We start from the raw sequence: 12,021 nt of genomic DNA on the forward strand, positions 1-12,021 counted from the left end.
GCAAGAGAAGAGAGCCAGAGAAGACTCCTGGCCGCCAGACAAAACGGTATTGAAAAGTGACGACACTCATCGGCCAATCAGTGGAAGGCAGTCGGCTGACGTCACGTTTTAGTAATGCTTCGGCTCGCTTGGAACCAGGGCTGAGGTGATACAGAAAATCTACCCGGTTGCAGGTACTGCGTGCTAGTGGAAAAACGCAATAGTGTGCCGAAGCGAGCTAGTGGAAAAGCGCCATTTGACTCCCATTCCAGTGTATCTTTTTCTAAGCTGTTATTAACCTCCATTGTAATTGAATACTTTTATTAGCCTTAAGGTCCTGAGCAAAGCACTAAATCTTGTTTAGGTCTTATGAGCTATTTATTACTCATCTGCTCCAAATTTTAGCACCAACATATTTCTGCTCCTCAAAACTGTCATTTTAATGTAATTTAGCTGTTTTAGTGGCCTAGCTAGTGATGGCCTAGTGATGGACTGGTGACCTGGCCAGGGTGTACCCTACCTCTCACCCACTAACAGCTGGGATAGGCTCCAGCCCCCCCATGACCCTGAGCTGGATTAAACGGGTATAAAAAATGGATGGATGAATGTAGCGGCCTAGTTCTTATTCTTTTAACATGGGTGATGTGTTTCAATGCAAATCTCTGAATTAGATTTCCTCTAACTTTAATATGTCCAACAAAAACTTAAGAAATCAGTAGAGGTTAAAGGCAGTGAAGGAAATCTTTCTCTTTGAGCATTTACAACGGTGTGTGTTAGGCTTTCCCAGTGAAGCCGATTTGGTTTTATAAAGTGGAGGGGTGTGAAATGAAATGAAAATGCGTCCTTTCAAAGTATCTTAATTTGCTAACATAGAACAGCATATTTTTTGCTCTTTGCTTTGTTACCTGAAATGTCTATCCAACCATATGTCCTATTTTCGCAATCTTGAAACTTTAGAAAAAATTGTAAGAGATTTTTAGATTTATGGCTATATTGTCAGCAGTCATGTTGTTTGTGTTTGTGGTTTTACTTCTCCAACACTACTGTCTTCAAACACAGGAGCTGAAATGGAGTCTCAGCCCACAGACTCCTATATCCTGGCTTAATGTTTACATGCAAGTGGCCTACCTGAAAGAAACAGAAGAGCTGCTAATCCCCAAATACCCTCAGGCTACTTTCACACAGATTGCAGAGGTGTGTTTGTGTGTATACATCTTTTTTTTAGGTTTAAAATATTGATGAGCAAGAAAGTCTATGTGATTGGGTTTGCAAAGATTTTTGTGACTGGCAGTTGCTATCTTGCGGCAGGGTGATATAATGGCAGTTGTGTATGCCTTGAATTTGCAACTGACAGCTAAAATTGTTAAAAGCTGTAGAGGAGTTGGAAAGTAGTGATGGATTATTTGTTTTTTTTTAAATACATATTTTTTTTATGAAACATTGAGAAGTGCAACAGATTACAGGACCTTTACTTACGTCCTTTCTAATATCAAAATAACATGTTTCAAGTTGCTACACTCAGTGGGGGGGTTGTACAAATTAAGTCCCGTTTGAATTTAATTGAAGCATGTTACTTACCTAACATAACAGAAAGCAGAGACCATGTAAAAAGTGCAACACTGAAAAAGCAGTACTCTGCTTTCTTTACTTAAAGCCAGTTGCTAATAGTTCAGCTTGGGGTGCACCTTGTTTTGATTAAGATGACCTTTAAACTAATACAGTTGGAAAAAGTTGGTAACGTTTTTTTTCTAATCTTTTAATCTAGAAAGTTTGAATCGCAATATTTTGTAGCAGTCTATTTATTTCAGGAGAAAAAGGCTGTTTTTATGAGATGGCTAAATTAACCCCCCCATCTCTGCACAACATGGCTCCCTGTATGCCATTTGTACAACAATTGTGTAAAAAATTGGTAACACACTGATCATTTGGATCACTTTGCATCTCTTGTTGAAAGTGCTGGTTAGAGGACTGCATTGGGATTGAGATCAAGTGGGACTCATTGCTGCTGGCATGAGCAGGCAATAAAGAAAATAAAAAGAAACTCCAGTTTCTTACTCCAGTACTTGGCTAGCTTTCACTATAGTGATGGATTTGACAAAGTTGAGAGGGAGATAAAAGTAGAACTTTAATGTGCAAACACAAAGACGAGTGAGTCTTACATCAGGATCAATGCAGGGATCTTGAGCAGGGAGTAGGATGAGGTTCTGTTCGAAATGCTTCTGTGTTGCGGTGCACACAAAGTAGTTTATGTGAACCATATAATTGCTAATTGTGTTATATGTCCTATTACTTTAACATAAGAAAAGATCCATGAGTATGGAAACTTCAGTGTGAAATTTAACAATGTTAAACACTCAGATGGATCACTTTATGGTGTCTGTGGGATACACATTGCCACCAAATGAGAAATTGCTGTTCTTGTTACAGCTCTACAGTTATGCGGTATAGCCTAAAATGGTAAAAATTTAACTAATAATTTAAAAAAGCATTTTTTTTCCCCTCAGTTTAATTTGGGGAGTATTTCTAGAAATATCACAGTACTGTTTGCGTGAGGTATTTGCTTTATTTAATCAGTAAAAATCAGTGATATGTTATGTTTAATTTTTTTTCTCCCCCATAGTTGTTGGACTTTTGTATGCTAGATATGCAGTGCCTTGAGTTTTCCAATGGCATCCTTGCTGCTTCAGCGCTGTTTCATTTTTCCTCTATGGAGCTCATGGAAAATGTCACAGGTAAAAGAAAGTGTTTCAATTTCAATGTACTGTATGGCAAAATACTGTTGTCCAAAACTTATTGAAGCTCAGCTTAATTTTTAAGATATTTGCATCCAAAAGGATGAAAGCACAGGCTAAAGGTGCTCTTAATCCACTGAAGTGGATTACTCTTTGGTTGTAAAAACAAAACAGCCAGCCTAGGCCTGACTCAGGGAACTGGACACCCCTGCCATGCATAGTCCCCTGAGATGTCTGCCAACAGGCTAATTGGGCTTGGGACGCAAGCTCAGGACTGATCACCCTGCACCTGGCCGCCTCTGGAGAGGGTGTAGGGCTGGGCGATATGGACCAAAAGTCATATCTCGATATATTTAGGTTGAATATCGATATACGATATATATCCCGATATTTTTTCCGCAAAGTGAGAGCTGTGATATGAAATGCTCAGTCAAAGTCAAAGCCAAATTCGAGTAGTTTTATTGAAAACTCACTATAAAATGTAAACATAATAACAAAGCTCCGTAAGGTGCACATCTAAATAAAACAAAATATCTTAAATAAAATTTGCCTATAAAATAAAATAGGTAAATCTTTTTCTGAGGGCAGCATTTATATATAAAGAGATAACAAAATAAAGTGCTCAGTTTAAGAAAAACGTTTTTAAACATCAGCTTAAGATTACCTGTTTCTTTTTGTTAACTTAATAGCTTATCTGAACAGTCTCAACCAGTTGCACAAAGTAACTTGTTTGGAGACTGTTTTCAAGCTGTTTTCAATTTCCCAGTCTTGCATGAAGTGAACTGTCACGCTCATATAAGGTTCGCACAGGTTCTGCTTGACCACATATCGCTGGTCAAAGCAAAATGGGTGACGTTAGCGAGCCGGTCCGCAACGTCCTGTCTGACTTCACTATACATTTGCTGCAATGCTTCTCGTGCAAAATAGTTGCGACTGGGAAGCTCGTATCTCGGGTCCAGCTTTTTAATTAGCTCTTTGAACCCAACCTGTTCCACTGTTGCAACAGGGACCATGTCTTTGGCAATGTGAAAGGACACCGCCTTTGTTATTGCAAGTCACTTGTCGCTTTTCTTCTCATACGGCACACAGCGAGAAAATGAAGCTTGCAGTGAGGGAGCTTTGTTTTGGGGCTGGAGCTTTGTCAGGTTGGGGACGGCTGCCTGTGGCTGCTGCAGCGCGCAGTTTCACACACTCTTCATATTGCACTTTGTGCTACGTTTTTAAGTGATAAAAAAGATTTGTAGTGCTTCCACCACTGGCTGCAATGTGCTTATGGCACTCCCTACATATAGCTTGGTTTTGTTGCTCGTCTGACAATTTGTATCCGAACCATCTCCAAATGATTGAGCCACTGCTTTTTCTTTTACCAACCAAGGGGCTCTCCTCCGTACGCTCCGCAGACGTTGTTGCCTTCTCCATGTTTGTTTAAGAGTGCCGGAGTGTCCCTCCCCCTCCCCCCTCTGTGCATGAAAGAGGAGGGGCGGAGCCAGAGTGAGGGAAGCAGTGCAGAGAGCTCCGATCAACGGCTTGCCTGAAGCAAGTATTACAGCGCAAATTTGAACTATATCGATATATGCGATATGGTCTAATTCCATATCTTATTTAAAAATATATCGATATATCTTAAATATCGATATATTGCACAGCCCTAAGAGGGTGTATAGTGTTGAAGGCTGAAACACCCCATGAACCAGAGGTACACTACTGACGATCCGTACCCGCAAATTCCTTTTCCCTCAAGTTCACCCACCTCCACCAACAATTCCTCAAAAAGCCTCCTCCTCCGCCATTCACCTAATGTCAACTTAGCATATGTGTTCGCACAAGAATATTTACACCTCATTCTGTGTATTCTGGAAACTGCCATCAGAGAAAGCGGGAATATCAAAAATGGCCAAATTAACAGTTGGGTATATTAAGAAAAAAAATTGCACCGTGATATCTGAAACATTAACAGACCTTGACACCAGTGGAACATCACAAGATACTTATTCCAGTTTTAGAAATTTTCCTCCCAGCCCCCTCGTGAAATCTATTGTAGATCAGCACGTGAAACAAAGTACCGTAATTTTCGGACAATAAACCGCGCCTTTTTCCCCATTTTTCGACCCTGAGGATTATACAGTCAGTGTTGGGTAAGTTACTTTAAAAATGTAATCCGTTACAGTTACAAGTTACCTTGTTTAAAATGTAATTGTAGTGTAACTTTTTGGATTACTTAAAAAAAAGTAATGTAACTAATTACTTTTGGATTACTTTTACCTATTTATGGTATAGGATAATCTGTATATTATCTGTATGATTCCATCTGTATTTATCACATTTATTTATACCATGCTATTTTTCTTTTCATTGTACTGCCATAACTACATTATACATTCTCTGCACATAGATGCATTTCCCTAGGTAATTGATCTATTCTGCACATATCTATTAACCATCTTTCCTTACACTAGCTGTAAATAACTGCATTTTATCTCTAAATACTGCATGCTATACAATCTGCACGCGTTACACTTGATAAGATGCCAAACTGCATTTCATTAATACATGTGCAATGACAATGAAGTGCTCTACTTTAGTAATAAATAAGCAAAGGAAGACTTTTACATCTTTGCACACCCTTGCTTGTGTGTGTGCGCCAGTACTTCCGGTGAAAACTTCCAGGTGATTTGACAGCTAGCGCGTCAGGTTAGGGCCAGTGGCCGTAAACAAAGGTTAACTTATAGCCAAGAAGAAAGATGATAATATAACGTAGCTAAAAAGACTAGCTTTCTTCAGTAGCCTAATGCTTACCGATTTAGCAAGCCTAGCAGCCTCGTTGCTAATGCTAGCCGCCGTAATGTTACCAACCATACCCGACGTCAAGGAGTTGGCTGAGCAGGGGCAAGATTATGGGGCTGGCAGAGTTAACTTCATAATGGGTGAGTGCAGGTTTCATTCACTTGTTTTCATTCTTTCACAGGATTGATTCACTTCATTGGTTTATCCGATTGCTGGCCGCCGAGCCATTATGTGTCTGGGTTTGTGTAGGTTACTGATCATGGTTGTTAGCAGTCGATAGTCAGGTTGTGTGACGTGTGTGTGAGTGTGTATTTTTTCTATGGGTACATGCCATTGACTGTATGAGCGGTCTGTGCTCGTTTTTTTTATTTTTATTTAATTAGATTGGAGATACTAATTAATACTGAGGGGGGGGCTGGTCCCGGGGAAAATTGCCAGGGCCGATTTTTTTATTTATTTATTTTTTTTTTTCCCCAGTCCAACCCTGCTGCTCTGTAGGCTACTTCTGTCACTGCAACCTTGCACAAATTGTAATCCTGTTAAGTAACCCCCATTCTCACTGAATGTAACTGTAATCTGAGTACATCGTTTTTGCTTGTACTGTAACGGATTACAGTTAGTTTTATTTTGTATCCTTTTACCGTAACGCCGTTACATGTAATCCGTTACTCCCCAACCCTGTATACAGTATAACGGTGCGGCTAATCTATGGATTTTTAAAGCTAACGGCCACTAGGGGAATTCCTAAATCTATGGATTTTACAGGTTGCAGTCCACCGGAAGGCGGAAGTCCTCCGGAGGCCGGAAAAGAGCGCGCAAAAGTAAAAGTGGAACCGCGAGTGGTACAGAGAGAGAACGACAGCGAGACAGACGGACATTACGATAGCGAGACAGTTTGAGACACCCTCATTATGGAAAACAAACGTAGAAATGCATATGATGCAGCTTTTAAGTTAAAGGCAGTCAATCTGGCAGTAAACGAAGGAAATAGAGCTGCTGCACATACCCTTGGCATCAATGAGTCAATGGTGAGACGCCAGCGGGAAGAATGTTTCAATGCAAAAAGTCAGAAAAAGCTTTGAGGTAAAAAAAAAAAAGCAGATGGCCCGAACTTGAAGACTTTCTTGAAGATTGGGTGAACACACAGAGAACAGATGGCCGAGGTGTCCACCGTGCAGATCCGACTGAAGGCCAAAAGAGTCGCCACCGAAATGAAAATTGAAAATTATAGAGGTAGACCATCCTGGTGTTTCAGATTTATGAGGCGAAAGGGACTGTCCATCAGAGCGCGGGCGACTGTGTGTCAGCAACTCCCTCCCGACTACCAGGAAAAAATAACAAACTTTGGCAAATTCACACAAAGAAAGATGGAGGAATATTCCATCGGACCGGACCACATCATAAATATGGATGAAGTGCCTTTGACGTTTGACCTGCCTCTCACTAGGACTGTTAACAAGAAAGGTGAATCATCCATCATGTTGAGGACCACTGGCCACAAGAGAACGAATTTCACTTGTGTTCTTGGCTGCACAGCATCTGGATTAAAGCTTCCACCAATGGTGATTTTTTTTTTTTTTTTTTTTAAGTGGATTACAATGCCAAAAGAAAAGATCCCAAACGGCCTTTAAAGTCAACAAGAAAGGGTGGATGATGGAAAGCGTAATGAAGGAGTGGCTGAATGAGTGCTACGTCGAGTGCTACGTCAAGCGCTCTGGAGGATACTTCCGCCAAGAAAAAGCTTTGCTCATTTTGGACAGCATGAGGGCCCATATAACAGATTCGGTTAAAGCAGCCATCAAGAGGACAAACTCCATTCCTGTTGTGATTCCTGGGGGCACAACGAAGTATCTGCAGCCACTCTGCATCGGTGTCAATCGTGCGTTCAAAGTGGCACTACGCGTTCAGTGGGAGGCGTGGATGACTAGCGGCGATAAATCATTCACCAAAACTGGTCGGATGCGAAAAGCAACTTTCGCTCAAGTTTGCGAGTGGATCCTGACAGCATGGAGGAGTGTTAAAACATCCACAATCACCAACGGGTTCCGAAAGGATGAAGAGGAGGACGCCGCCACAGCTGAGGCCTTTCAGAGGCTGTTTGATTCCGACAGTGACGAAGAGGAGTTTGTTGGTTTTGAGAGCGACATCGAAAGAGAGAGGATAGTGGCTGACGAAGCCACCCTGAGCCTGTTCGTTTCCGACATTGAAGATGAGGACTTTGGTGGTTTTAGTACGCAGGAAGAAGACGAAGATGAGGATCAATGACTTGACTTTTCTGGTTACAGCCGTGTACTGCACCTTAGCCTGAAAGATGAAGACGAGGATTAATGACTTTTCTGGTAGGCTGATTACCGTATATTTTAAGCAGCCGTGTTACTGCAACTTTAGGCTTACACGCTTACTGTCGTGTTACAGGCACTTTATTTTTAAATAAACATTTAATTTAGCCATTGATATTGCCTCGTCAAGCGCTGTAAGCTTTGTTTTTTGTTATGGTACTACTGTAGGCTATAATGTAGATCAGTGGTTTTCAATCTTTTTCATGCCAAGGAGCTGCTGTAGATCACTGCCGGTACGTGCGCTGGGAGCGCACCGTTTAAGTTTGAAAGTTGAAAAGTTTGTGTGTCTGAAACACTATGTGATACAGTACAGTTTACACAGCATAGTACATGTTCTGTAGCTACTATTGCACTAAATGGTAACACTTGAAAACGTTATGCAAATATGCAACTTGTTTGTTGAAATGTTAATAAATGGGAGCTTCCTCAAACAGCCGCCTCTTTCCCGACAATCCCCTCTGTGCATGAACCCTTACATATGGTAATTAAACATTAAAAAACCGGCAGCTTATAGTCCAGTGTGGCTTATATATGTACACATCATTCAATTTGGCTTCTGCGGCTTATAGTCAGGTGCGGCTTATAGTTCCGAAAATTACGGTACAAATGTAACTGCAAATCTTCTGCAACCATTACCTATATGTTCACTTCTTGATATTCACAAGAATGCACTCAACAACAAGGTGCGGCATCTTCTGTTTTCAGTGTATCATTATAACATCACAGTGACTTCCACAGTATACGTTTCAGCTCTCATTCAAAAGGCTTTTTAAGTTCCAATTGCCTCAAGCTTATAAGCTGTTGTAAGGACATCCACACTTTAAAAGTAATTCAAGTCATAACCCTGCCCTACTTACAAGTTTTAGTGTTTGCGCCGGACTGGTAAGACCTTCAGTGCAGACAGTTCAGTTGATTGAATGAAACAAGTCAGCTGTGCTGTTGCAGGGTTGGAACTAAAACCTGCACCCACATGGCCCTTTCATGGACCAGTTTGACACCCCTGCTCTAAATGATAAATGGACAATGGGTCAAAACACTGCAAAAGGAATCCAAGAGATTTTTTTGTTTTTGTTTTTAAGTGCAAATAAGTGGAATATTCAGCAAGGACAGTTGGTCAATTGATTTTAACCTGATTGAACTGCATTTCTTTAAGACCATAATTAAGATAAAGATACACAAACAAGAGCAACTAAAAATAGCAGCAATTTAAAAACTTGACAAATCATCAAAAGATTTATTTTTCACCCACTTTTCTGTTGGCAATTGTTACCAAACTGCTGACATTCACAGCTTGCAAAAAGATTCTACTAATTTATTGAAACATGCGTAAACACAAAAGTAAATGCAATATATAAATGCAGTCCACAGACAGAAATACAGTTGTGAGCCGCATGGATATATGTTTGGTCAGATTAAAGATTACTCTTTCACACATGGGTTGCTCCTTATCAGCAAAAAAAAAAAGACTTTTTTTTTTTTAAAATCACCGCTCTTCCTCCTTGTAATTCACATATGCCAAACAAAGTATTTTAATTCTAAAACATATATCTGATCTGAATCCTCCTGAATAGGATTCATGAATTCTTCATGTTTCTTGAATGAAGCCTTTAGAATCTTTTGATGTTGGCTACTTTTTTCCAGTTCTCTGTTCTCTACATTGTATAAAGGGCCTGTTGCCATAGGTATTTTTTTCTTAATATCCCCGGACCAGTTCTTGTGTGACTGGTCTTATAAGAAAATAGACTACTTCAGACTTTTCTGAATTCAAGAGTGATGTCCTGACAGCCATCTTTCCATGAATATCATTTTTGATAAAGCTGTGGCAAACATGAGATGGATCAATTGAAGGGGCATGTGTGGTCTTTGCTTTTCTTTTTTCTTTTTCAGATACTGATCATCTGCTATGGATTCTATAAAAAATATTTTTTAGGCCTGTCACTTCTTGCTTAGTTCTTTACTTATCCAGTTTCCTACATATTTTTAATGACTTTACAACTTTGCGGCCGCAAGGAACAAAGAACCTAAAGACAAAATTTAAGAGTAGTTCTCAGCTAAGTTGTCTTATCTGTACATACAACACTGTTTAATCCCTTATTTTTGGTGTCTTTTTATGCTTGAATGACTCATAGGTCCGTAAGAATGTTTACATGAAAATTGTTAGTCCATTCAGAACTGGACCTTTTGAATGCATGTAAACGTGAGTTCAACTGAAATCGTACAAAATTGAGCTTCTTAATATCATACTAAAACTGCATGTATCTGCTCAACTACAGCTTGAGGTAGACTTTTTTCTGTAAAAACAACAAAATTTAAGTGTATGATAGTACAGCTGAAATCCCAAAAAAAGCTGCTCTCGTTCACATATATATTCTTTTATTATATTAGTCAGCAACTACTTGCAAGTAATTGTGATAGAAGATTAGCCCATTAAGGCTACGTGTCAACTTGTGCTTGCTTAAAGTATTTCCAGACTGGCTAGTAAATTGGGGGTGTCACAAGACTTTGTCGCAGTATGATATATAAACCCAGTTGTTTGTGTTCCCTCTGGTGCAAATTTATGCTATAACTCCTTTTTTTTTTTTTTCTTCTTCCCATATGCAGCTCTTAAGAGGGCAGAGGTAGAGGAATGTGTGATGTGGATGGTGCCCTTTGCCATGGTAATACAAGAGGTTGGCGGGTCCCCTATGAAAACATTCATAGGCATCCCCGCAGATGACATGCACAACATCCAGACCCATGCCCCTTACCTTGCATGGCTGGTAAGTGAAAGTTTTGTTATGAGCTTGAGAACTGGAAATAAAAAATCTCCAACCCATGAAAATTAAATGTAATCACATTGGAAAACTTTATAAACTTAACTTTAAAAAAGTGTACTACTCCGTAGTACATCCACAGTAATAATTATTTTCAGAAATTATGGCAAAGGTTATCAAGCTGTCATCAATGCATAGTGAAAGTTTCAAATCTAGAGAAGGCTAGTATCATTTGCTCTATGAAGCCAACAATCTTCCAGTTGTGTATCACAAAATTATGCTTTAAGGTGACAGTACAGTTTGTGTATTTCTCTTGGGTACAGGACCAGACTTATTCTTACCAGCATGTGGAGTTGGAGCATCACAGTAACTCTCCTCTTCCTTCTGGCATACTGACTCTACCTTTGAGCAGTGAGAAAACTGTAGAGTTGGACCAAGCGGATGCTGTAATACTGAAACTTAGACGAAGGATGTGTATCCAATCCCCCTCAATACCATCTTCCGGAGTAGCAAGGCATTTAAACTAACAATACAAAGGCAAAGCATAATTAGAACATTAACTTATAGCTGTAAATAAAAGACAGACAAATGCTCTGCAATGGATATGGAGTTTTGGTGGGAACCTATGGAAACAGTATTTCCTCCCATCACAGTTGCATTGATTACTTGGATCTGGATATTTTTCAGTATCTCTGTACAGGGTCACAATACTTAGTCTAGTTAAACTCTGGGACCAATGAGATTTACAGTAAATGTTTTTTTTTTTCTTTCCTGATAACAATAAGAATTTTGCTCACACAATCTTTTCAGTTTGCAAGCAAAGGGCTGTCTGGTTTGGGATGGTGCGAGTTGAGATTATATTATTTGACAGCAATACATCCAAGCTTGCATCCCCAACCACATCTGCATTTAGTGGTTGGTATTTTTCATTCTTTATGCAGAGACAATTGGGTGGATATCTGTGTTTAATTTTGATTGTAATTGCTCTTCTATTTTTTTGTGTGTGTGCAGTTTTTTTTGTTCTGTTGTTCTGGTTCTCAACTTGCCTTAATGTGGCTTGGCTACTTCAAAGGACTGTTGAACCAGTCAGGCTTCTAAAGCTTGGATGTTGATTGTATTTGATTTTTTTCCCATAGTGCAATTTTTTTTAAGATTTATATTTGACATTTTAAAATGAAATGCTGCTATATGTTTTCCATTAAAGACTCTTTCAAAATGATATTATAGTTTTGTTTTTTTTACAAAACACTTGTCAGTTATTTGATAGAATCATGGTGGTGTTAACGCGTAACACAAGAGTGGCTTAATTGTGTATTGTCATCTTTATCATTTGAATAAATCAATTACAGACATGCCTTAACACTAATCCTTGATAGGGGACATTTTTGTCCACTTGGAGTGTACTTTCTCCTCTAATTTCACACTGGAAATAGT

General features: G+C 39.5%; 1 protein-coding gene across 2 annotated transcripts in view; it reads left to right on the forward strand.

Annotated features, from left to right (window-relative positions):
* The window catches only part of ccne1 (cyclin E1), a 53,088-nt gene extending 41,282 nt beyond the window's left edge, over positions 1 to 11,806 (forward strand). For both annotated transcript variants that reach the window (XM_075468214.1, XM_075468303.1), the window contains exons 9-12: positions 1,039 to 1,173; positions 2,600 to 2,711; positions 10,436 to 10,593; positions 10,911 to 11,806. In XM_075468214.1, coding sequence (XP_075324329.1) covers positions 1,039 to 1,173; positions 2,600 to 2,711; positions 10,436 to 10,593; positions 10,911 to 11,114 — 609 coding nt within the window. In that variant the 3' untranslated portion in view covers positions 11,115 to 11,806. The remainder of the gene's footprint in view (positions 1 to 1,038; positions 1,174 to 2,599; positions 2,712 to 10,435; positions 10,594 to 10,910) is intronic.
* Positions 11,807 to 12,021: the final 215 nt, after the last annotated feature.

This window comes from Odontesthes bonariensis, chromosome 1 (assembly GCF_027942865.1).
Source record: "Odontesthes bonariensis isolate fOdoBon6 chromosome 1, fOdoBon6.hap1, whole genome shotgun sequence".
NCBI lineage: Eukaryota > Metazoa > Chordata > Actinopteri > Atheriniformes > Atherinopsidae > Odontesthes > Odontesthes bonariensis.